Genomic DNA, 26,329 nt, shown 5'->3' on the forward strand with positions numbered 1-26,329 from the left:
TTGATTGGAGAAAAGTTTATTTATTTTTTTGGTTTGTTTTGCCCGTAGACGAGTTGAGGGTCACGTGACACGAAGATACCCGTGTCATAAATAATCTCGCCGACTTCAAAAAAATAGTCACAAATCTACCGTGACCTTCCCTCAAGAAACATCAAGACCGGCTTGACATCCGGAGGTCTCTAATGACGGCAACAAAATAATCTCATTCGGGCTCATTTCAGCCGAGCTCGCGAGCGGTTCGCTTTTCGCCGCGGCGGAGCCGCAGGTGCGTCGCAGCGGTGCTGAGACACACCGCGCCACTTAGCAACCACTTTGCCTTATTATCCGGAAGACGTCATTGGGGCCCTGTTAGTTGATCAGATGGGCTCTTTTCAAGACTTGCCCCCCGAATCACATCTGTCTTCATCAAAGGAACAGAAATGAGTCTTTCAAATTGATCTGGTCTGGGTTTTTTTTTTTTTCCCGGATTCATCATCTCTTGTGGCTCCTTGAAGCCTGGACCACAGAAGAGCGAGCCCGCCAAAATGTGCTCTCAGCCGGCAGATTGGTGCGCCGCCGCTTCCAGAAGCCACAACGGACTCTGGTGGTGGTTCTTCTCCTCGATGCCGCGGGCAAACACTCTGATCAGCTGGCACTGGACACTGCGGAGAGAATCCACACATCGTTTCGCGATTTTTGCTCTTTGACATGCGTCACCAATCGTGATATATATGTTTTTGGTGCTCTTTCTGTAGTTCCTGTACATTGCTGGCACAGGTGGCTGAGCACAGAAATTATTTTTGCATCGCGCGCCATATTCCACAGCCTTCGCCTGAACTCTTTCCTCCGTCACTTGGTCTTTAACTCATTCACTCCCAAAGACGTTTTTAAACGTCTTTTCAGACTTGGTCTAGAATTGGCTGGTACTGAATGAGTTAATTATCGGGGGAGGCGAGCGCTCGGACCGTCTCGTTCCCCCCGGCCGATTCGCGGGTTGGTGATAAAATGGATGGACATTGCCCCCCCCCCCCCCCCCCCCCACACGCCTTAATTAAAAAGGAGTGCACCTTGAACACGGGGAGGAGTGTTGAATTAGCAGCGTTACAGCGCGATGCTTCGTTGGCAGGGGACAATGGGGCGTGAAGCTTGTTGTGGAGCCTCAATTTTACGATTGGCGCGTTGCATTTGGGGTTCGCGCACCTGACTTGGATGGCAACGTGAGGCAGGATCTCGCCGTCGCACGTCCAGTGGCTGCAGCCGCAGTTGCCGTAGTGGCACCCGGTGACTCGGGAGCAAACGGGACCCCGGTCCGCTTGCTTCTGGGGCCCGCTCAGGTCCTCCAGCGACACCAGGTCATCGTGGCGGGGCTGGAAGCGGAACTTGCGCACCCGGTGGACCTCCACGAAGGAGTGGTCAAACTGCGGGTGGATCAGAATTCCGGGTTCAGAGAAGACCACGAGATCTCACTTGATGCTCTCATTCGTGATAGGCTCCAGCTCGGCCGCATTCCAAAAAAAAAAAAAAAGATGAGCAATTAGCACCTTTGAGGCATGTGCACCCCTAGCCACTAGGTGGTGCTCAAGCACTTGCCCTTTTGACCTGGATGAAAAATCTGCCCATTTTTCCTTCAGTCATCTATAGTGTGTGTGTGTGTGTGTGCGCGCGTGTGCGTGCGTGCTTGCACTTTAAGTGAAAGGCGAGATGCTGTAAAACGTTAATTTTACCCCCATTATATTCAAACACATCCCCGGTGATTCCTTAATGAAAAGTCTTTCCGATTTGCTTCTCGTTTACAAAAACAGCAGGAAGGCAAGACGGAGGCGCATTAAAGCAAATCAGCATCAGAGGAGCGAGAGGCCGGGCGGGCGGGGTCGGCGGCGGGGGAGGGGGTGGGGAGAGAAGAATGCATTATTTTGTCAGTCTCCCTTTTCGTCTCAGTCAGCGTCGCCGAAAGGTTCACTCGTGTCCCGCAAACAATTTTCTCCAACTTCACGGGATGCCACTTTTTCTCTCTTCTCATCTCTCTGCGCTGTCGCCCGCTCCCGTCACCCCGCCCCCAAAATAGCAGAGTGACAGCCGTTTATTTGAACATCGGGCTCACTTTATGACCGCCGTCTCGCTTTGCATTCACGCCGGACGCTCCGCCTAAAAGTCTTTGTGACAAGGCCATGAATACGCTTAGTGCTTTCTCACTCCCGTGTTTTTCTCCGCCCGACCGAACATCGCTACTGATATGAAGTGAATTGTCAGCCGACTCATGCCGCCGCCGCCGCTTGTCCGCAGTGCGGAGAGATGCCGCAGATGGTGACATTCATCAGCTTTGTTGCGCGCCGAAATATTGATTTCGCTCTTTGACTTTGCGGTGACTTTGCGATCCACTTCCTGAGGTCCTAATTACGAATCGCCGGAGTTCCCACGCTATCCTGAGACGGCTTTAGTCTGGTTCTTACGTTCCACGCGGCAGCGATTAGCGCCGGGTCCGCCGAGGTGAAGGTTATTTACGACACGTAGGTGAGGGCGTTTGAACTTAAGTGAACCGTCGTTTGCCGAGTCAGCGGGAGGGAGGGGCTAGCGCGGCGAGCGGGCTCGGCGAAGTACCGCGGGCCGAAAAGGATGGACCCGGAGGTTACCTGGTCTTCCTTGTTGGTGTGGCGGAGGAGGTGCTTGAAGAAGTCCAAACGGGAGCATTTGCGCACCAGGATGAGGTCGGCGGTGCCGTCGGCCAAGTGGGCGGCGGGCGACAGGCCCTGCGGACTGCGGGGACACGCGCAGCTCATGTTGGCGACGTTGATGGCGATGAATTTCCCGTGTATCTCGCTCCAAGTCTCATTGACTAAACAGGAGGGGGGGGGGGGGGGTAATTTTATGCGTTATTAACCCAATTTAAAGTGTTGAATTTAACTTTTGTAATCTGTCCAAATAATGTTTCTCTATTCCCAAAGTTGTGTTTAGGATCTGTCTCGGTTCCAACCCCTCACAACTATTTTTTTGGTTGTTTCTGGAACTTTTTCCCGTCTCATCCTGTCATCTTCGCCACGTTTCGCTCGCGGCTTTTTCCACGCGACTCCCAATGTCAAGCGAGGGTTGTACAAATAGACAAACAAGCCAATAATGAGGGCGCTTAGTTTCCATCGATTATTCCAAGCCTCGAAAAACCTTTAGCCGCGTGCGACGGGTCGTCATGGCGCGGCTCCCGTAACGAGGTCTTGCGCTGGCAGACGCGGCACCTGCAACACAAGCGTGACCCGGTTTTACATTTGTCGCGGCGTCGCTGTCACATTCAAGGCTTTAACAAGCCTAACTGATGCTTTATTCGCCTGAGACGCGGGGGAACGTGGAGGTTTTACTGATCAACCCCGCCCCGCGTAGCCGCTTTATACCAGAGCGCCATACGCGAGGGCTAGATCAGGGGTGTATTTGATATATACAGTATATATACTGTATATTTTAAATAAATCGTTAAAATAATGCAAGATGATCGCTAGCTGATACTGTTGATGAGGCTCAAGTGAAGGCGGTTTGGTCTGAATGTCGTCGTTTATGTAACATGGGTTCACCATTGCGTACGTGCTAGAAGTAGGGCTCGGTAGCTATCCCGCTGAATAACGAGGCTTCAATGTACTTTCCAAAACAGAACCTGGACGTATTGAGCTATTTAGATTCTGCATCAAAGCAGAAGTCCCTCCTCGGATCGGCCTCGCCACCAGCTTTTGAAGTGTTTCTTTTTCGGCTGCTTTATTTACCCGGCGCGACACTGCTCCTTGTCCCGAGGGTCGCCCACGTTGTCGTCAGCCGCGACGAACGAGACGGTGCCTTCATAATAGTTGTGACTCAGAAAGGTCTTTACCCCTGAAAGGAAAACACAGAGCGAGCCTTGAGAATTGCTGCCAATCGCCTTCTGTCTGCTTTGTTCAGACCCGAGAAGACAATTTGGAGTCACTAATTGCGCTGCCCTTGCTTTTCTCTCGGCTAAATGACAATAGCATGAGCGCCCGCGTTGTGTTGAGCATCGCGGGATGCAGTTTTGCACCACTCACTTATCGGTTGATGTGCATAAAGGATGCCGAGTTCTACTCTCGGAATCCAAATAGCTGCTTTCTTGATTACCACTTTGCACTCGTCTCAAGCCCAAGCGTGAAGTAGAAGCCCCATTAGTGCTTGCTGCTTTTGGATGGCTGACTATTCCGTTTTGCATGTGGCGGTCTTATTGATAGCCAACATTTAGTGTATTGATTTGGACTCTGCATCTTTTTTTTAATTGTATCTTGTATTTCTTTTTTGGTTACTATTTTCAACCTAAAAAATAATATTTTCAGGACTTGGGGCCATGTAATTTTGTTCTTATTTTTTTGTTCCAGTAAAAAAAAAAAAAAAAAAAAAAAAATAATATATATATATATATATATATATATATATATATTCCTTATTATTTTTATATTAGGGGAAAAAATCAACATTAAAAAAAAGTAAAAAAAATCTTTCTTTTAAGGACTTGGGGCCATGTAATTTTGTTATTATTTTTTGTTCCATTAAAATTGTATATATATATATATATATATATATATATATATATATATTCTTATTTATTTTTGTATTAGGGGAAAAAATCCACATAAAAAAGTGTACATGTGCTTCATGTTAATAGCATTTTCATCTGACTACATCTATTTTTAACTTTGGGTAAGTCCTTAACTACAAAAAAAAATAAATCCATATTTTGTTGTTGTTATTTTGCTATGCAATATTGTCATACAGATTGCTCAAGAATTGGGTGGCTCAAGCCAACCGTTGCCACTTTGATCACCGGGTCATAGACGACATGAAATGAAGTTGGCAGCAGGGGCAAGAAAGTTCAGGTCAGGGGGGTGGGGGGCGGCCGTGGGTTCAAATAACAAGCAAGCTCATCCACGGCGACAAATGCTGTTTTTGTTACCCGACAGGTCATATCGAGCGGGGCCCAGCCATCGCTGCCTCTCGCTGTCGGTCTGAATGTCGGCGTAGAAGCCGTAGCCCAGCAACGAAACGGAATATCGGAGGAATGTGTCGTTGTGGTGCACCGAGGACACGTCCATGGGTTGGGAGTCACCTGTTCATACAATCACAATCCACTATTGCGATTAAAAGACGAGGGAAGAAAAAAAAAAAAACAATACACTGAAGAGTCACACCAACCGACAATGATGTGCAAGGCGGACGTAACCGGATCGTTGGTTCCCACTGTAGCAAAGCAGATGCAATCAGTGGAGCCTGTTGACGACACGTGAAAGTACATTGTCAGTAGTAACGCTATACTGGGAGTATATTTTGAGTACCTCAATTTACATAACCTTTTTTAACAATTGACTTTTTCAAGCGTTCAAACATTCCCAAGCTGTCCAAGTCAAATGTTAAGGGTACATTTAAGATAACCACCCAGTCGACAAGCCCCTAAAGGCCCATTCGTTCTTCGGTATTAAGAGGAGCAGCCATATGTTCACATGAAGGCAAAGTACCCTCAAAATACTTTGTTGCAGTATGTTCCGAAAAGGCCTCTAGGGTATGGTTAAACATACATCAGTTTTCGGCGCTTTTGACCGTTAAAAAGGTTGTAAAAGCCGCGTGAGCGAAAATAGTGCTGCAAAAGTTCTTACATATGAACAAAACATGAATTGTTGTCATTTCTGTTGTATTTTAATGGACATTATTTGGCATTGGACAAGATGCGCCGGCCATTTTCTTCCATGCACCATCAAGTGCTGTTCTTCTCAAGTGCTCCATCTAGTGGTATATGAAAGCATCACCTTTCCATTCACCGAATTAAAAATGGTCAGGCTGCATCATGTCGTTACTTTTCGGTACAGTTCGGTTGCATTTAACTTTTAAGGGCAATGCACAGTCATGCTTTGAGATACGTTTTTTTGTTGTTGTTTTTTTCGTATCCATGCCAGTGTTGTTTGTTAGCACCGAGCGAAAGTGCAATTCTACAGCATTCGAAGCCGACGACGACCAAACGACTGCTCGCATCTCCAAAAATCCATTCGATTGGAGGATGTGGAGTTCTTTCCCTTTGCTCTTTTATCCGGCAACTTGAAGAAGCCGGACGCAGAAGAACCAGCGGGGTCGCGTTTGAGCCCTCGTCTCAAACAAACAATCACGCTGTGCCCCGGCCAGCCCCCGCACTTTGCATTTGCACTTTTCCTGCAATTATTGCCGAAATATCCCATAGCTCCGTCTCATTGATGACACTTGGAGTGACCGACCAAGTCAAGCCCCCGGTGGGACGAGCTGCCGCGTTGCCATGGCAACCCTCTGTAGTAACTCAGCAATGCGGCGTTGATCGGCGGGGCCCAAGTTCTCCCGCTGTCATCCGATACATACGTCGCCTCAAAAGTGCCTCACTTCCAATGCGTCGCTCACACCCGAATGATGATCAACATTCATTTTTTTTTTTTTTTTTTTACCACGCAGGCTCACCCGCAGGGATGATCCCGATGCGGAGGGAACATGGCGCCAAATGGGCGTCGGGTCGGTTGGCGTCGATGCCGTGCTCCCTCTGGGTCCTGGCGACCAAGCCGTGCAGGATCTCGTTGAACATCCCGTCTCCGCCCACGGACACCACTCTAAACGCACATCGAACGGCAACGTTTGCTGCGGAAGCTCTCTGCGGACAATGGCTTGCGCTGTAAGAGGTGACTACAACTTTTTTTCCCTTTTTTTTTAACCCTCAATTGAGTTGCACAGCTTAATGGCGGAATTTTTTTTATTTTTTAAATGGTTATTTTTCACATCGGAACAGGGGTGTGTCGACTTTTTATAACCACTCTGTATTGTCATTGTTCACAGTGGAAGGTATTTGAATCCATTTGAATGCTGTCATTTAAAATTATATCAACAAGTATGAGCGATACGACACTTATGTAGTAAGATTTCTTTTAAAACATTTTAGCGGAATTGACATGACAATGACTTAAATGATTGTGTCAAACAAGTTAAAACTCACCCATCGTACTGATCCAGATTTGCTTCCGTTTTCAAGTGATCTCTGGCGTGATTGGCCCGCTCTGTCACTACCGAGACAAATAAAGTCGTCGTTTCCTGTTAGCCCATTGACAAGGAAAAGACAATAACCGGCAGGCAAGAAAAAGTACCGCAATTTGAAGTATTTAGTGGACCCCGTTGGACAGATTGGTATATGGGACACAAGTGCAACAACAACAACAACAAGAAAACCCAATTCGGGTATATCGCCGCCCCCAAAAGGAGCCCGCAGCCAAAAAAAAAACAAAAGAAAACTAAAATTCCAACTGTAAATCTGTGCGGCGCCCTTCGAAATAACAACACGAATAAAAGACTTCGGAGCGGCTGCCGGTACTCGGGAGCAAACTGTATTCACTCCGATGGACCATCAATAGTGCAGACGATGTGTAGCCGCCGCAAACACTTATTGAATAATAGATGCGTTTGGATACCCGAGCTTATCAGCTATCAGCACCTCCATTAAAGGTGCCGGCGTGATGAATGGCGCCATCAGCCAAATCATATTCCCGCGAGCCTCTTCGCGCCGACACGGGCGGGCCGCCGAGAGTCATTTTTTTAAAATTTAAACGTTGAAGGCACACCTCCGGTATAGCCACCCACCAATCACATCCGTGGCGATGCAGGCTCGGCAAAACAGCGGCGCCACCTTCTGATCGTAAATGTGCTTCCCGTCCCGCTTCCCGCCGTAGGGATTGATGTACACCAGCAGGCTCTTGGGCCGATTGGCTGCAGAGAGAAAAAGTATCAAGATGATCTTTTTTTTTTTTTTGGGGTGCACCTTGACATCAAGCTTGATGAAGTTTTCATTAACGAGAGAAACCTTCGAGCGGGGCTGCCGGAGAAAGAACGAGGGCCGCGCGAAGCGATCGCGAGGCGCCGCATCATTTGGTGATAAACCCCGCAAAAAGCGCCTCGACGGAATTTGCTAAATGGCCCGTTCACGGCTGACGGAGGCGACCGCGGCCGCGCGACAAACGTCGTCGCCATTCGCAAATGAATGGATGGGGGATCCGGGCGCAGTCGCGACGCAATCCAATCAACCGAGTAAGACATTCCAAATGTCCTCGACGTTCTGGTTCCTAATGTAATGACGCCGCTGGAACACATTCAGCGGTAGAGCACTCGGAGCGCCAAGCCCCGCCAAGACTTGTCACCTGCAAAACGAATGGAGGAAAGTGAACAATCAGTCGTCGGAAAAGTGAAGCTTCAGCCAATAGAGAACAAAAGTAGCTTAGTTTAAATGAATCAAAGGATGTAAATTGACGACATTTCAGCGCATTTTCCAACCAAAACACTTAAGTACATTTAAAACCAAAGTGGGGGGGGGGTAGCTTTCTGAAATTACCATAAAGTCATCTCCAACTCGCTGCATTAAGCTAGCTGTTTATATCGACGCATGTCACGCATGCGTCCGCGCTTCAAACTTTAACAAAGCTCTTTTCTCGCCGAAAGCCTTGTCGACGCACGATGGTCGCAATTTTCAACGTCTCGACGATCACCAGAAGCGATCGGTCAAAGTCATCAGCGTCGAGGCGCGCCGACCGCATCCGTCCGTACGTACTCTGCGTTGCCAGTTGATCGGTGATCGTCTGAATCCAGTGCTGGCAGAGTCCCGGATTGTCACAATAAAAGGTGATGTCGTCGCATCGCCACTGATGCTGCGTCGTCCTCCTCACGTAGAAAACTGCATCGAAACAAAACACGCGCGTACGACTCTGTGGTCAATGCTGTCGTCAACTGAACAGAGTGCTTATTTATTTATTTCATCCATTTTGCTAAAAATGTTCCCACGTTGACCGTTTTTTTTTTTCCCCCCCCTCCGAGACGAAATGAAATATTTACAGCGGTCGCGTCCTTGAAAATGTGCACGGCAAGCACTCTTGCAGTCATTCGCTCTGATGAGTTACGCTAATCTGATCATCTGGTTTGGCCGCAATCTAATCGTCATCTAACTGAGATGCGGGGGCCCTTTCCGTGTATGATAACGTAAGAGCCGCCCGTCTTTGGGCTTATTTCACTTGGCGTCAAGGAAATTGGCACGAACGACCGGTTACAAAACAAATCCGGCTAATACAGCGCGTCATTTGAGTGACAGAATATTCCCGAGATTTCGCATGGCGATTTATAGGAACTGATGAAAACACAGTGCCGAAAAAAAAAATTCTTGTCTGGCGGCAATTTTGCGATGCTGCTCGGATGTCAGAGAGGCAGCGCGGGGTTGAGCCTGTGTACAATCCGGGTTACCTGTGAACGCGTGCGGGTTGAGCTGAAGGTGCTTTGTTGCCCTCGTCTGGTCGCTGGTGTCCGTCTTGTGTACGGCCACGATTTCAGATGTGTGAACGGCATGGCCGTAAGCTGCGGAGACATTTTCCACAATCCTCAATTATTCAACTGGCTTCCCGTACACGTGCCCACAGGGTGTGATGCTCTTTTTTCTTTTCTTTTTTGCTGACGGTCTACGTAATGAGTTTTGTACTTGTTTGTTCACACGTACGCAGGCGGACGCCCCGTTTGATGAATATGAAACGTCTTCCCACCTTCCAGTGGAGAGCAATAGAAATATTCATGACAAGAGGCATCGTTTTCACGTGCGCGCCTTGCCGGTTCATCCGCTGGGTTTCCACATCGGACTACGCTGAGAATGTAACGGATGGGTGGGCCTAGAGCAAGGAAAACGTCCAGGTAGCAGCTTATTTCACCAGGGAAATAAACGGGCAGGAAAAAGCTCGCCGAAGTCCCGAGGGACCCGACGAGTGTTTGGTGAAGTAATCGCATCCCGTTGTCCCCCGGGAACGCCATTTAAGATGCTCCTTTTCCAAAGGCTCCACGTGTGATTAAAAAAAACAAAAAAAAAAAAACGCGCGTATCATTTAGCCAGCCTTGTTCATGAAAATATATATATATATATTTTAAAGTAGAACATGATCCGGTTCCTCCGGTCCATGGAGAGCGAGTCAGACAGAAGGTTCGCTGGCGGTTACATCAAAGATATTTAATCAGGACTAATGTACTACTTGCGAGAAAGCGAGCGTGGTAATTAAGGGCGGTGTTGCACGGCCAATTCATTCTTCTAAGGAACAGTTTGCCAGATGCCCCTAAAAACTCATTCAAAACTAAAAGGGAGGAAAAAAAAGTTAGAGCGCCTCATTGTTGGGGCTTTAAAAAGCCCCACAACAAGAGCTTTAGGGATTTTTTTTTTTAGGATTTTGAGATACATTTTATATACTTGGAGATATTTTTTAACCCCTAAGATTTGGCAGAATTGTGAAAAGATGTGTTTTGTTTTCACTTGGGAGGGACTTGGAAGCTCATTTGCATATCGATTTTGGGATAGGTTTTATATTTATCCAGGCTTGGAACCAGCACGGCGTTGGAAAAGGATTTGAACTGACCTCTTCGACTCTCGGGCGCATTCATTCCTCCCCGTCTCCCCCTGCCGAATTATGAAGTTGATATGGCGAAATGGATGGCGGGCGCCGCGACATATTATTTCTCTCCGGGGAGTCTGGCCAGGAATGGGATTTCATTTCATTTTCAAATAAAGATGATGTGGCGCGCAGGCGTGAATATGTTTAACGGCCATCGATATTCACACTTTGACGAATAGGCCGAAGACCGATGGTCTTGAGGGGAATGGCGGGGCGGGGGTAGTATGACATTCACTCCAACCGCTTAAACAAAATGTAAATGCCATTCAGACGCCGCGTATACGATTGCCTTACTCTCAATTACCCTTCTCCTCCATTTATATGGCAAACCCCGCAAACCGAGAACCGCACGTGTATTCTCAGATGCTGACAAAAATCGACACGTCATTTAACGCAAGCGTAGCAGATGAAAAAAAACGTCGATGATTAATGGAGAAAATGTGCCTGTTAATAATCACGATAAAAAGACACGTCAAGGTGACTTGGCCCGTGTAACTCAGTGTACGTCATGTTATCTTGCTTATTGTTATCATGTTTATGAGAGTGCTGATAACGCTTTTTTTTTTCGCTCCCTGTCTCTAAGTGACACTCAGGAAGCAAACAACTCGGGGGGGCAAAGGGGTTACTTTCTGCCAAGCAACAAGTGACCTCAAACATCATTAAGACCTGCGGTCATTTGAACATCTTGGACAAGTCATTTGAAACTGGAGGTGGCGTTCCCATATCGCTGTCTAAGGTACGCACGCGCACGCGCGCACACACACACACACACACACACACACACACACGCACACACGCTTGGATATGCGCAGGCAATAATCCCTTCAGCACACACACACACACATTGCAGAACTCATCCCCTCCACATGCACATTTGGCCAAGTTTTGAGCCGAGTGAAGTCCTCTAAGCTACATGCTAAGCCCCTCGGCCATACAAGGCCCAGATCCTCTCTGCTCCGCTCTGACATCTTTGCCTTTGTGCTCCGAAAGGATCTTAGTAATGGCACTCGGCCACAGTGAGTGGCCCATTCATGCCGCGCGGCTCAGCGTGTTGCTTTTGAGCTCAATAGGTCGCCTCGCTGCTGAATGTCAGGTTTTTAGGAGCCACGATGAGTGTGTGCGTGTGGAGAGATTATCGCAGTTGAAGATGGGGCGCGGGGGGGGGGGGGGGTGTTCAGGTTTTTTTTTTTTTTTAAGAATCCAGGCATTCAATCCCAGGTATGTCTTTATGTATTTCAAAAAAAAAAATCATAGTAGGGTAAAGGAGGGTTTGAAAATGGCCGCCACTGAGTGAGTTTTAATGTCGTCCTCAAAAAACAGTACATATGGCAATTTGTCGTTAATGTCACCTGACCAAATGAATGGCGCCCGACGAGTGACGGCTTCAAAGGCCTCCAGAGAGGACCCTTTATTTATGTTCATGCCGTGGGCCTTAGGATGCAATCTAAAATTCATTTGGAACTCACCGAAACGGCCGTAAGAGCGCCATTCTGCATTCTAACAATTGATGGTGTTGTGTTTTGGTTCCTTCAGGCATGTTCCTGCTCATCCTGATTTACCAAAAACCGACGTGGCATCCCATCTGACAGGATTCCTCGCCCACATAAAAAAAAAAAGAAAAGAGGTTCGTCTCATCTGTTACACTGGCGTGGATCCGACTTCAAACACACGCCAGGCCTCACCTTCCTTTCCTTCAGCCTGACAAAAAAAAAAAAGCTGGCTTATTCATATTCCGCTCCACTCCCATGCCCTCTCCGCCCCCCCGCTTGTACACAGTGGATGGCTATGTAATCCCTTTGCCGTTCTTGCAAGTTGGCAACAACAGCGTGTTAGAGGACAAGCCGCCGCAAGTTAAAGGAAACGTTCGCCGTGCCGCCCGCCGCTCGCTGTGCTGTTGAAGTCACGGCCATTTTCCTTTTCGCATGTCTCCCTCCGAGGATGCGAGCCAGAAGATAAGCGATGTTGCCATACGTATGCAAAAAAAGAAAAAAAAGCACACTTTTCACACAAGTGCCACTATGTGAATGATGAGGATAGTCGTGCAGTTTTTTTTTCTTTCCCCATCCCTCACCAGAAGGTCTCCACCCTTTTGCGTTGATTCATTGTGTAATTAGCTTCCCTCCTCTGTCTATTGACCCCAGCTGCAGCAGGTAAATAAATACAATCACGGTAATGAAAGGGCCCATATTGCCGCCCGTAATGCGGTATAAACCTGCAGTTTACCCAATCTCCAGCTGTCGTTTTTCTGGCATTCCTCTCCCCATACCTCCCCCCCCTCCCCCGCGCCCCCCTGCGGCCGTCTCTCAACGTACAGACAGGGCCGTGCATTGAGCGCCGACTTTAGATTACAAAGCACAGATCTGCCTGGGTACACTTGGCAGCGGACTGTCAAACACGACGTGCGGCTCGCTCCCCGGCGCAACGGGTTTGCTCGACCGGCGCTTAGGCAAACAGATGGAGACGAGAGGACAAGCAAGGTGGAAGGTGTAACAGGAGCGCGCTGCCTGTCGCTAGGGGTGCCGTGCTTTAGCTGCAGCTGGTTAGCCATGGGGGTGGGGGGGGGGGGGGCGGAGAGAGAGAGAGAGACACGATCCAGCCTTTCCAGATCCACCTGCTCCATCAGTTCCTATAATTGACGCCAAAATAACGCTCTGCCTAGCCAAACAATGTCATTAAACCCGGGCGCCCATGACGAGTCTAAAAAATAAACAATACTGTTCTTGTTTTGATAATCAACTGAGGACAGGCAATACACGAGCATTTTGATAAAACCCTTTTTTTTAACACCGTGTATTTAGTCACTGTGTGTATATTGATACACATTAGAGGTGCAACAATTAATCGCTAATAATCGATTAATCGTTTCGAGACTTTGATACCCTTAATATTAACCAAATCCTCAGTAAATACAGTAAATATTCTCATGTTCCATGCAACCATTTGAGTTGTTGCTCTTATTTTGAAAAACAATAATCAACATTTGCGCCAATGTGATCATTATTCATCAGTGAATTTTTTTTTTCCTAATATGATTTTAACGCGGCGTAGTTCCTCCCAAAAAAAAAAGAAGCTGCCGGCCGCTTCACTTGGGCCCAAACTTCCTTCACTGCTCCGAGTGATTCGGCAACTTTAATTCTCGGGATCTGTATCTGGCTTTACCTTTAAACAGGGAAGCACATACCCTGCCACCCCCTCCGCCGGCGGGCCAAGTGAGGCTTTAGTGGGCCTGCGGTCGCGTCGCTTACTGAGCATAGTGATTTGAAGGCCAGAGCGTACGCCTCGAGTTTTTCAAAGATCTCCCTTCCAGGTGGGAGCCCGGCTCGCCCGCCGCTGCCGTGGTTTGACCGAGTGTCTTTTGAAAACTGAGGATCGCATCTCTGCTCCTTGCCTATGCGCCTGACTGACAGCTGCTCTGATTCAATGAAATCCACCGAAATGTCAACAGCGCCGTTGTGGTCTGCAGCTCGCGATGCACAAGTGACGTTGACTACTCATAATGAGTCGTCCTGACATTTACACGCACTTGATGTTTGGTTTGCGGGAGGACAAACATGAAAAGCAGGCCATACATAGTGAGGCTGTCGTGTCAAATGCATGACGTGATTCCCCGTGATACAATCTGTGAGTAATTGTTCGGCTCTGTCCGGTTCAACTCGTATTTGCTTTTCCATCAATCATCCGTCTTGTTTTAAAACACGCATTTGGGAGTATATTTGAGATGACAAAAACAACAATCCCTCCCACTCATTATTCACATACCGAAGATGATTATTTCCAAAATGGTGGGCCTGGAACTTGTATTCTGTGTCTTGGAAAAAACCCCAAAACAAAAACAATTTCCCTTTCCTCCAACTGTCCGTTTTGATCCAATTTGTCTCCGGTTTTGAGTCCGCCTTCATGTTCCCGGTGACACGCTCGGGTCCCAACAGTCACCAGGAGACATTTTGACGTGACAAACTTGGAACATCGGTTCAATAAAAACAAGTGTTTATGGCGGGATATTATAGGGCGCTTGATACCACTTTGAAGAAGGTCAATGGCCAGGTTTAAAGTGAAGTACGCCCACGGTAATTGCCCCGCTGGATACGAGGCGATGATCTTAGACTGGGGAACTCGTTTACATGAGCAAACATTGGCCCTGGAGCTAATACCCATGTCTGCTGTGATCGGGCTTGCCAAAAAAACCCAAAATAAAATTTAAAAAAAAAATGCATGAACAAAAGATCGTAACTATTTGCAAATTATTAAATAAATAATTAGTAACCAGATTTTTGTTTGCAGTAGCATTTTTTTGTGTGATAGGAAAAAATTATCAATATTTTGCAATGGCGGAAGTCAAAAATAAACAAGTGTGCACTCCTTATTATAACAGGGGAGTTGTTCAAAATTGACCAATCACGTTCAAACCCATCATGGGACTCAGCATGCGACTTTCACAATTTCAAGTTCCTCTGATGAAACCCAATTAAAGTTCAGCTTTTCTACTATGTTTTTTTCCCGGACATTTTAAAGTCACCATAATGGTAGAAAAACTAAAACTTGTCATTTTAACAGGGGTGTCTAGACTTCCCCCCCCCCCCCCCCCAATATCCAATAATAGGTAAATAGGGACATTCAAAAACGGGGAAAAAAACCCAAAATACTTTTGTATGTAAGGATATAACTCATCCTGCCTCTGTTTTGGATGCAACTTACCTGTTGGGGAAGTGCTGCCAGAACTTCTCCTCCAGTTCTTCCTAATGTCCTTCCATGCAAGAGAATCCCGAAAAAGAGCGAGCTGTACCTGCCCGTACTTGTGGCAAAGGTCAGACAACAACAGCGCATGCTGATGATCCGTCATTTAGTCAACTTTTGCAGCCGCCACCATAACAGACTGAGCTCACTCAGTGCATGCGCTTTTGTGTGTGTTGTCTCATGCTGTCAGGGGAACTCGTTTGGCGCAAAGATTCCGTACAAGTGAAAGATGATTCACACCAGGAAGACAAAAAAAAAGTATATACGGCGCAAAGAATGCAGCTAGTTGAGCCAGTATAATATGAAGGCGTATAATCCAGCTCGGCATGAACTATAATGCATTGTTCGTGCTCTTGTCTCCTGGTTTGTAGAATTTAACCGCACCAGGAAATGGGACGGAGTGAGAATTCATTGGCTAGAGTTTGACAGAGAAGCAAACTCTCGACATCAGCACTATCAGCTCTCATGACCCAAGGGCACGAAGCACCTGCCACTAGGGGGCCCCCAAACTTACACAACGTTCCATTTGTTTTGTTTTTTTGTTCGATTTTTTTTTTTCCATGACTTGGCAACCTCAGGCTGTGGATTGTTGTTATTTCAAGTCATAGTACCACTGGGAAATTTAAGCCCCTGTGGGGAGAGAGAAAATGGAACTGAGGTTGCTTTGGGCCCCTAACAACAAAAAAGACTAACCGAGTCACACTCGGTGAAATAACTTTTGGGCGAAGAAGAAAGAAAAGAAATAACACTCTCGAGGTAATATAAAACACGTTTTACCAATGAAAGTATGCCCAAACGAGCACCCAGTTTTAAATGATCAAGAGTCCTCTAATTTTAGCTGCATTCATTTCATGTTTGTTGTAATACTTTGTAATATTGGTTAGTTTGAATGTTTTTGGATGGATGCATGGATCCATAGATAGACCGTAGAATATTGATCATCTTTGTTTCCTCCCTCTGCACCCCCGCCCCAATTTAAAACAAACATAATTCTGCTGTTTGTTATCATAAAGTAGTATACAAGTCTACACAAGCCCCCTCGCTGCCCATCTTTAAAACTCGCCTCAAAACTCACTTGTATTCTTTGACATTTAACTCTGCGTGACTCAGACTTGATCTTAGTCTTACTGTTTGGTGCTTTCTACCGTCCTTGTTACTGATTTATTGCTTTATTGTTGTATACTGTATATGATAGTTGCTCCATGTACAGCACTTTGTATGTAGGATGGCTGTTTGCAAGTGCTCTGTAAATACAGGTGAGTTGAGTTGAATTACATTTTTTAAATTTCCAGACAATTGAAACATTAATGTAATACTTTATTCGAATTTATTCCACAGTTTTTTTCGACTTGTCAACAAAGCTCCGGTTTGAAAAAAAAAATCACAATCATCGTCACGCCTTCCTCTGGCAAATGCCACTTGTGATTGGCCCACGATGAGGAAATGCCACTGCGACCAATCACAGACGCGTACGCACCGACGAGCCTGTATCAACATGGCAGCTCTCTGAGTTTTGCAGGAAGCAACCTGGTGTAAATAAAGCGTAGGTTGACGTTTTACCAGCAGCGACAGCGTCCGGGCGCCTTTCCTGAGGACCAACCGGACCCGAAGGGTAAAATGTCGGGTGACGGAAACAAAAAACAATTCTGGAAAAGAAACGCGGCGAAGGTTCCCGGCAGGTGAGTGACGTGTTCCCTCTGCCGACGGCTAGTTTAGCTAGCGAGGCTAATTCACGCCTAGTCCCACTTGCTGAGATTCAGCCGTAAAGTTTCACTTTCTCGTCCTTGGCAAGCTGTTCAATCGCGACTTTTCACGCTACCTGAGTCTGCGATCCATTCCCCTCATAGTTGCAATTTGCACGTTTCAAGCCGGCTAAAGCTGCGATGCTAATAGCGGCTATCGCAATCACAGACTTCTCTCATTCCACATCAGTACAAATGGGCGCTCAGATTTGACAATGAAATGGCTGCACTGGCTTCTAGCCCATTCGTGATCTTCTAGTGTGTGATTTCGATCAGCTCAGCATGCGCTGACACTAGTTCATTCAATGTCTCTATGTCACTTTCCCCAGCATTCAGCATGTGTATGGCGCACAGCATCCACCTTTTGACCCACTTCTTCACGCTAAGTAAGTGTACCTTCCCGTGTATGTTTGTATGGACAGTATTTGTTTGTGGGCGTGGTGCATTGACTTCATTTCTCCTACAGATGTTTGGTATTATCGTACCTCTTCTATTGTGAACACACAAAAGGAGGAAGTGCCCTTACCAGAAAATCAAGTTGTTTGAACTGCTTTCTGGGAAAGTAATCAAACCAGGCCTCAAGACTAGCAGCTTTATTTATATATACTGTATATATCTATCTATATATATAGATTTTTTTTTAAACTACAAGCACATTGGGTCCTACCCAGAAAATTTAGGGGCGCAAGTAGATCATTTGGGGCGGAGATTGTAAATATTCACTTAACTCATTCTCAGTATATTACTGATGAATACGGCGACATGTGGAGCAGATATTTGTTAGCAACAACAACAGAAAAATAAATCTGCATATTACTGGTGCGACATGCACATATTAGAATTAAGTTGTAAGAGCAAAACGCCACTATTTAGGAAAAAAAGAATCAGATGTTTTTGTATATGAATTATTTTTATATACTTTTTTTAATGTAATTTTGATGCACGCACGTTATTGTACAAGGTGTCCCAAAAGTCTGAACCTTGGAAACTGATAGCAGTGTGGAATCCCTGCAACAGGTTTCCATGACTATTATAACCTTTCCATCACAAATGTTTGAAATTCTATTGAAGGTGTTACGTGTTAGTAATCTGAGTGAGTGAAATTTTAAATATGTCATGTGTCTGGATTTTGGGGGCTTTGGATGTTAAAATATAGTAATCTGCATACCGCCGTTCACGGACACCAAGAATGAAGTCCTGGGGAGAAAATGCCTTTTTTTCAGTGTTTGTTTAATCTGCCATTTCTGGATTTCTATAAAAGTAACATTAAATTTTAAGACCTTTTGAATGAACAGGGGACATGTTGGTCCCCATACATGCTGCAAATAGTCGACAACCTCCACTTTAAAAACAGATTACAGCTCAAATGACAAAATATGTTTTAGTTTTTCTTCTTCCCGTTTGTCTAGTTTGATTAAAGCTGGCCCGCGGCCGTCTCCTGCCACGCCGGGCAAGCCCAAGAAGGCCACCACGTTCCAGGAGTTTGAGAGCATCACGAGCGATGCCTGGGACGTCGGGGATGACGATGACGAGCTGCTGGCCATGGCCGCGCAGAACCTCAACATCGAGGTCGTTATGGAGACCGCCAATAAGGTAACAATGAGAGTCTTTGCTCGCTAGCGAGCGAGTCGGCAAACCTTGGCTATGCTCTGCGCAGGTGATTGAGAATCACAGCAAGTTGCAGGAGAGACAAAAGCTGGATGATCCAACGGAATCGCCCCAGAGGGACGACGACGCGCCAGATGAGGAGGAAGCGGTGGACGACGACGACGAGGAAGACGAGGAGGGAGATTTGACCAGTCCGGAGGTTTCATTCTCATTCCAAGGTAGCCTGGACACTGAAGGTCGCCTGGTGAAATCCCACAGCGAAGCTCCCATTGGATCTCCGAAAGGTTAGTAGCTCGGACTCCTCGTATTTGAAGGCTTTATGTTTGAAGTGTTCTCAGCAGCCGTCGGCTGCGCTCGCATTTATTCCACTAAAATGATTCGAAAGTGGGGAGCTTGTGGTCGGGGGGGGGGGGGGCACAGCTATCACTCCGTAGATGTTCTGACTTCCAAAGTCGAATGCAGTTTAATATAGTATTTATATTTGTCATGGTTTTCTCCCATATGCATATGAAGAAAGTCAATGAAGAGGTTGCCACTGATAATACTCGACAGCAGTGTGTAACCCGTTAAAAAAAAAGTCCAATAGAAAGGTTTTTTTTTTTTTTTTCCCCCTTCCTTTTAATCATACAGTACAGCTTGTCACATGCACAATCTGGCTGCCTGTCGGGCCGTCTGCTGTCGGATTTGTTGCGGTGTTGAGATTACATAAACAGCCCACTGCCCTCCGGCGCTTCGTCTCATCTCCTTGGAGACGACGCGGCTCGCGCTCACGCGCGCTGTCAGATCGGACGGATATGCGCACATGTAAGACAAGTTATTTTACACCTTCGGGGAGAATGATGCAAAACCCCACATTAGAGAGGCAAAGCTGAATAAATGAATGGCTGATGCATTCAGCAGGTGGGTAAACGGTCTACGCCGTGTTTACGTTTCGCGGCGTCACTGCGTTGGACATATTGAAGTTACTCAGCAAGGGGGACATCTGTACCTGCGTCCCTGTTTGGGGTTTGTCTTTGGCACAAGCGCAACTCGTCACTCGTGTTTACGCTGTGTGTCTTTGGAGTCTTTTGGGGCGCATCTGGAACAACATTCGGCAGAGCGAATTAATGCTTGTCCCTGCTGCCGTGGTGGCTTCACACTAGAATCACGCACATCTCGTAGCAAGTCATTGGGGGGGAGCGGGCGGGGGAGGCGGGTGACTGCCACCAACACTAATTACAGTCGTTTTCACCAGGCGGCATGCTTGCAGCAAAACAACATTAAAAGGAAAATGGTCACATCACTTTCAAAATGGAGATTTGGATGGCATGCTGCAATGTAGTGCAGACGGTAACATTTTGCCTTTGGCGCATTCCTCCTCTAATGGGAAATGGGGTCATTCTTTTGATATTAAAAAAAAAAAAATCTAACGAGACCGCTTGGAGCAAGTTTTCATTCATACATTATTCCATCGAGTTGCATGCACTCGTGCTCCGTTTAGATGCTCTGCGTATATTTTGTTGACTAGAATCAATACAATAACCCCCCCTGCCCTTTCCACGAAGGTGCACTTTCATTCAATGCAGCTTTGTCCCATCTAAAAAACAAAGACTCCAAAAATTGTACTTTTCATTCTTCAGGCAAAAAAATACAGTAGCTTGTGTGTTTTTCCTTCTTCTCTCCAATGCCCCCACTAACCGCCCCTTTATTTTCCTCTCGTGGCAGATGCAGCGGGTGAGCACGCGGCCCTCTACAGACAGCGCTCGCTGCCCCACCGGCCGGTCATCCCACTTGTGGCGCGCATGGCCGACCAGAACACATCGGGCACTCCAGCCATGACGGAGAGGGAAGCGTCACGTCTGGATAAATTCAAGCAGTTGTTGGCTGGCCCCAATACAGATCTTGGTAAGACGCATTCAGATTTCCTGTTTTTTTTTTTTTTTTTTGAAGCAGTTGTGCTTTGACTTTCTCTGTCACGAATTTCCATTCCTTTGCACCCGTTTGGCTCTCAGCTGTAGTCGTTCCCGCTCACTTATTCTGCCAGCTGTGCTGCACTTTTAACAATGTAAAGCGACAAGGACGGGGGGGTGTCACATAACCGTCTGGAGGCGCAGATTAGGATGAGACCGAAAACACCAGCACCTACGACGCCAAATAACGGCGCTTTTGTTCTAGATACCACTGTATAAACAGTATGCAATAGCTTTTTGAATATTTTTGTTTGCTTGTAGCACAAAGCAGCCCTATTGTGAGATTGTCGTACTCATTGAAGCCCTCACCAAATCTCCCCTCAAAGCCTCTTTCATCATGTGTCCTTTGTGTCATGCCTTGAGCGCCTTCTGCGCGGCGCCTGGAGAGCCCTCGAGAAAAAAAAAAAAAGGAGAGCATGGAGGGAATTAGCGCTGAGCAACTAATGAGTCACGGGCTTATGCCGAACACGCAAAGTGTCGGGAATAGTTTGATGCAGAAATGCCCTGATGTATCTCAACTGTGACAACGGGGCTTAGTTAAAGGCTCCGCGCTGTCATGACATGGCCAAGAATGCGAACTTCATGCACGAGACAGTTTCAACATGTATGATAAAAAATAAAAAAAATAAATTAAATTGTTGTGCGTGATGACCGCAGACTCCACATTTAAAGTGAAGTCACATGTCCGTGTACCGAAAGGCACATGCTGGGCGACCCTGGAAGTGGGGCGGCTGGTGCCCCTTGTGTTGAAAGAGCAACTCGGGGTATCCGTCCTTGAGCTTAGGGATGATCAATCGGTTCACTTCCTCTCTTGAATTGCGCAATTAATCGCAGCGGCGGCGTCGTCTTTTTGGAGGACAGGCCCCCCGGCGTGTCAGGGCTGCCTGACTTTGGAGGCACGGCGTCAGGGTGGTGTCCCTCTGCAATCATTGCAGCATCAACACACCGAAGCATCGCGGCGTTCTTCGTGCGCTCGAAAAAGGCCACTTTGTTTGACACCAATTCTGTCTGCCTCGGACGTTCATAACACTGTCCACACTTGCCCCCCCCCTCCCTCTGTCTCCCTCGGTGACAGCAGTCTGCTTATCGTGTAAGGTCATGCGGTGGGATGCTGACCTGTGCCTTTGCAGAAGTGGGCTGATTGATGTCAGGTGGGCTGCGCCTAATTATTGCCCATGTCCGGAGGCGAGCCTGCCACAGCGGCTTTGCGCGTCAATCTCACGTTCATCAGTGAATGCGTTGCCTTCCCGTGGCGCGCTTTTGAATTTCAAAATAAGAGCGTCAAGCGGAAGTGCAGAAAACGTCATCCCTTCATCCTCTTTGCTGCCCACCGGTGCGCCTCCGCTCTGTTGGGGGTGCTGCGGCGCTCTGCTTCTCTTTTCGCACATGGTGATTGGACCACTTGACAGCAGTGACACTGGCTAAAAAAAAAAAAAAAAGCCCCCTTCTTCTTTGCTTCTGCTGTCTGATGTCGTCACAGCATCAGCACTGCGCCCGTGCCAAAATGGTGACGTGACTCGATTGAATTCGCTGCTGATGATGCTCGGCTTGGCCTTTTTAGTGGCGTCTGCCACTGTAAAAGTGCCGAAGCCTCGAATGCAGCGTTCTGCTTTCATGCGTCGGTTTGATTAAAGTGAAAAAAAAAGAAGAGCTTTATGGAAATACAGTGGCCCTATTTCGCCAACATTTCGCAGTCATATAGTGTGGTCCTCATCGCGTATTTGGACTGACCAATTCATCAAATCCAAATGCAATTTTCAAATTGCCAAGGCTGCAATTTTTCAGCATTTTTGCTTCCTTTTGGTCAGTCGGTTAGCTTTACTTAGATATATATTTTTAATAAATATGTATACTTTTGTCGAATCCAATTTTTGTTCATTGTAATACGAAAATAATCGCAAATTATTCAGGCCTTATTCATAGTGCCTTATGTATCAATATGCCAGACACATATCTTACTAGAGCTTGCTATGCAAGCACAATCCGAATCTGAATCTTTTTTTATTTTATTTAAATAAATATCAAATTATCAGGTCATGTTTAATCCACAGTCGCTGCAATCAGGACATTTGTCGCATCGCTACGGTTGTAATTCAGTGCGTGTCTTTTTATTGAATGGGCCCACTCTGGATCCGAATTGTGTCGTTTGATGAGGCTTCTTTATTGTCAGGCGCCGTATGAGAGAATTCATCACATTCGCAAGAGCAGGTCTCAGGCTTGTGCTCGCGTTCGCACGCCACTTGTTCATTATCACCTGAATTCACTGAGCATATCCATTACGCCTTCGACTCTTGCTCAGCTGCCGCGCACAATGCAATTGTCGTGCGAACGTCACAGAAAAGGGAAATTTCCAATAAAAATCGTGATATCGCGGCGACTGCGACGTTCCAATTAAAAGGACACACTCACTCACAATCGTATGCTCTCATATGGCCAATGTCCCCTTTCTGCCATCTGTGCCATCAATCAGGCTGGCTGAGCAGGTATCATCGGTTGTGGTGGTGGTGAGGGGGGGGAAAGAATTTTTACAAGAGTCTCGTTAGTTTACGAGCATTCTGGCGGCAGGGCGTCGTCCTTTTTAGATGAGTTAGATCGTCCAAGAATCTCGCCGCGTTGAAGGTTTATTGGAGGGGGGTCTTAAATTGTTTTTAACACCCTGCATGATAAAGATGTCACTTGTAATAGCATTGTTTTTTTGACCTCCCCGAGGAGTGTCAGACGGCGCAAGGGAACAATGGATGACATTCATCCGACTTTTTTCTTGTCTTGTCAAGAGGTGCTTCGGGTGTCACCAGTGGGTCATATTGCAATTTTTTATTATTCCGTTGTGAGAAATTTCAAGTCAAACTTATTTGAGCCTGGCTTACTTAAAGGCTTTTGGGGTTTAATAATGGCACCGTTTAGCTCAAGAGTCGCGGCTACCTTTTAGAGTCTCAAAACAACGCGGCCGTTTTGCCAAATTTCGCCATCTAAACCGTTTTTTTCCGTGAGCTCGAACTGTGTTAGACATTTCAAGTCAAAGGTCGGGTCCTGGTGAGATGTTTTGTTCAATATTGGAGGCTTCCTAGCAGCCGCCCCATTTCGTAAAACATATAAGATAGTAAACGGGGAAAAAAAATACTTCCTGTCCGTCAACATTTTTGGGCTTTTGGATGGTCCAAAAATTTGGAAAACATTCCGTTTGAGATTTTTATATTCAGCTTCTGCAGCAGAGTAGGCCTGGTTTAAAAAAAAAAAAAAAAAATCAGCAGTTTGTAACTTCCGGATTATTTCTTTCTTTCTTCAACAGCTGTGTGCGCTACTCACGCGAGTGACCCTTGCTTTGCCCCAGTGAATCCCGCTCCATCTGACTGGTGCCTGAATAGTGCATGGCTCCGACCCGCCAACCCCCTTCAACCTCCCGCACCCGTCAAACTCCCCCGCTTCGCCCGCGCCGACTGACAGCTCTTCTTACGTCCTCGCTGACGTCCGACCTTCTGACTGGACGTGCGTTGTTTTTGTAGCTGTCACACAAGCCTGCGCACACGCAGGCTCGCCTCGTACACTGACTGACGGGACGAGTAGACACGGAAGTGAGGCCCGCTTTCGTGCACACGCCATCGCCAGCACTCGTACGTTTAGGTTGGAAGGTCAAGCACCTCTGCCGAAAAGGTTCTGAGCCCCCGGTTGAGGTTATTTGAGGCATCATTGTGCCTCCGAGGGTTCCATACCGGAGCAGCTGTTATTGGTGTTCAACAGAAGGAACATTGTGTCCTAATCACCCCCCCTGTGGTCTGCCGTTTCACTCAATCCAAGACAAATTGCACCACTGGAAGGTCAGGCTTAATGGACACCAGTCAGACGGGTCGGTGCTTATGCTTGCCCTTGTATATTGCTAATGTTACAAGTGGTGTTTTTTAAAAAAATAAATATGCACTAAGTGACCAACCCTCTGGGGTGCGTGCTTGCCGGCAGGATAAACATCCACTATACCGATCACGCTAATTCCAATGTATAAAATAATGTGGTGTTTTATCGGTCCCATCGGGGGGGGGGATTCAAGCTTTGACATGCTCCCCCACTTGCTAATGTATACTTTGAAATGATTGCGGAATAAATTGCCTGTAAAGTATGCGGTTGCCTTAGTGAGGCTGCCCTTGCGTTTATTTCTTTCGATACCGCTTAAAGAGACACCTTCAAATTCGCAATTGAGTGGACTTTTTGCGTTCCGACACAAATTAGGACGTGTAGAGAGAAACGGGGAGGCGCGCCGACAAAATTTTCCCCGCCGCATCGCATTGTTAACTTTGCTCATCAAACCACTACATTATGGCGAGTCGCCCTCGCCGCCTACGGCACGGTCGTCGAAATCTCTCGCTCACGACGACAGATTAATTTTCAAAATGATATGAAATGTCTTCAATGTATTTCTAACGGTAGCCGTGGCACGGCTGTCCCACTCATAATGCACACGAGGCACGCTCGGAGAGATGACTTAGCCTAATGCTAATAAAACGACATCTGCAATTTAGCCCCTACACGTGTCTGCCTGCTGAGAAATTGAATTTTGCTCTTCTCAAATAAACTTCCAAAGAACAAGCGACCAGATGAGTGCTGGTAGGTGGCGCGCATCTAGAAATTATTTTCCTAACATGTACAGTGGGTCGTAAATGATCTCATCTGTCTCTGCTTTATAAGTTGCCTGGACTGACTGTGATTTGGATTCAGCATTGATCCAACACCCCGCCGGGGAGCGATTTTTGCCGGCGTAGACGCCGCGTTTGCGGTTTTGCCCGCCTATGATGCATGGCTCTAAACGCCCCCGCCCCCCCCACCCCACGTAAATATTCGGGTTTATTTCACCTGCTTCCCGTTCATTCTCAAATTCTCCCATCGTCGAAGTAGGGGCATACTCTGGGCGCGATCGGGATGTACCACCACCGACTCGACCCCTCCTCCTATGGCGGCGAGATAGATTAATGCCAGGTGTGAGAAATATAACATAGTTTAATTAAGCCCGAGTCCGCAAGATTCATGGACTCATTTCGTTGTCTGACAGTGCAAATGAAGGTTCAAAGGGTGCACGGCAAGAGAAAGGGACACCCTTGACTAGCTCTTAAAAGAATAATGAATGCGGAGCTGCTTGTAGGATAACGATTTCGCCCTTAATGACTTCGGCTTGGGCGAAAAAACGGTACATAGTTTCCCCGGCGGCTGCTCCCCCCCCCCCCCCCCCCCCCACTCCCCTCTTCCACATAAAGGCAGATGTCATTGGCGGCTGACTAATGATGCATTCAAAACACACACTTTTAAGCGCTTAGATGCCTCTGCCACTGAGCTGGATCGACGTTTTTAAGTCTCACGGTTGTGATTTCAAAAGGCAGACAAATGCGATATGTACATGTGTGATTTTTTTTTCTTTCACTCTGCAACGAACATGCCTCAGGGGATAACAAGCTTGTTCCTTCATCTGTATGATTAACCGCACAGTAGAAGGTCCTGTTATCTCCCCCCACCGAAAGGAAAGCGGCCCGTATTCTCAAAAGTGCCTGTTCCACTTGCCACTTAGTGTAGTCGCAACCAGCCCAGCATCGCAAAGCCCTGCACTGCACTAGATCACTATTGAATTTCTACATAATTAAAGCCGCGCCGGGGCAAAGTAAGTGGGAATTTTTATTTTTTATTTTTTTAAAGCGCAAGACGCGGCAGACCCATGGTGGGGGGGCGGGGACAGGAAGGCCACTTCCATCGACCAAACAAGCTGTAATGCGTTTCACTCAATTTAGCCAACTCGTTGCTGTTTAGCTGATTTCTATTTCCTGTCCCACTCCGTCTCTGACTTCATTGCATTTGCCTTGAAGAACAGGCCAGCCGCAGTCATTTGGCAGCGCTA

The 26,329-nt window shown here is 47.0% G+C and overlaps 2 protein-coding genes across 6 annotated transcripts in view; one reads left to right on the forward strand and one right to left on the reverse strand.

The window, feature by feature from the left end:
• On the reverse strand, positions 1–15,465 carry cerk (ceramide kinase). 3 transcript variants are annotated; one of them, XR_015099135.1, is made up of 13 exons: positions 15,120–15,465; positions 9,241–9,351; positions 8,558–8,680; positions 7,597–7,722; positions 6,959–7,025; positions 6,433–6,578; positions 5,152–5,226; positions 4,913–5,065; positions 3,723–3,828; positions 3,136–3,206; positions 2,610–2,733; positions 1,180–1,397; positions 1–641 (listed from the first exon to the last, which is right to left on the reverse strand). XR_015099135.1 is itself a non-coding variant. In XM_086102703.1 (13 exons), exons 1-13 carry the CDS (start codon positions 15,262–15,264, stop codon positions 533–535), a joined length of 1,647 nt encoding a protein of 548 aa, XP_085958829.1. In that variant the 5' UTR covers positions 15,265–15,465; the 3' UTR covers positions 1–532. The 3 variants fall into 3 exon arrangements, 2 of the variants coding, with proteins under 2 accessions (XP_085958829.1, XP_085958828.1); XM_086102703.1 differs by having other exon boundaries at positions 2,610–2,812; positions 3,142–3,206; XM_086102702.1 differs by having other exon boundaries at positions 2,610–2,812.
• Positions 15,466–15,522: 57 nt separating this feature from the next.
• tbc1d22a (TBC1 domain family, member 22a) overlaps positions 15,523–26,329 on the forward strand; it is a 49,580-nt gene continuing 38,773 nt past the window's right edge. For all 3 annotated transcript variants that reach the window (XM_086102706.1, XM_086102705.1, XM_086102704.1), the window contains exons 1-5: positions 15,523–16,837; positions 17,230–17,286; positions 18,310–18,493; positions 18,558–18,792; positions 20,213–20,392. In XM_086102706.1, the coding sequence (XP_085958832.1) occupies positions 16,776–16,837; positions 17,230–17,286; positions 18,310–18,493; positions 18,558–18,792; positions 20,213–20,392 (718 nt within the window). In that variant the 5' untranslated portion in view covers positions 15,523–16,775. The remainder of the gene's footprint in view (positions 16,838–17,229; positions 17,287–18,309; positions 18,494–18,557; positions 18,793–20,212; positions 20,393–26,329) is intronic.

This window comes from Hippocampus guttulatus, chromosome 22 (assembly GCF_054856545.1).
Source record: "Hippocampus guttulatus isolate MCC_2025c chromosome 22, RoL_Hgut_1.0, whole genome shotgun sequence".
NCBI lineage: Eukaryota > Metazoa > Chordata > Actinopteri > Syngnathiformes > Syngnathidae > Hippocampus > Hippocampus guttulatus.

What these genes read in the sequence shown, in the direction of transcription:
- cerk (XM_086102702.1), bottom strand. Translation starts at nt 15,264, where the DNA reads ATGACGGATCATCAGCATGCGCTGTTGTTGTCTGACCTTTGCCACAAG. An exon ending in CGCCTTGCACATCATTGTCG is followed by an intron (nt 5,066 to 5,151) that starts GTTGGTGTGACT and finishes TTGTATGAACAG; the next exon opens with GTGACTCCCAACCCATGGAC. An exon ending in CACGTTGCCATCCAAGTCAG is followed by an intron (nt 642 to 1,179) that starts GTGCGCGAACCC and finishes TTCTCTCCGCAG; the next exon opens with TGTCCAGTGCCAGCTGATCA.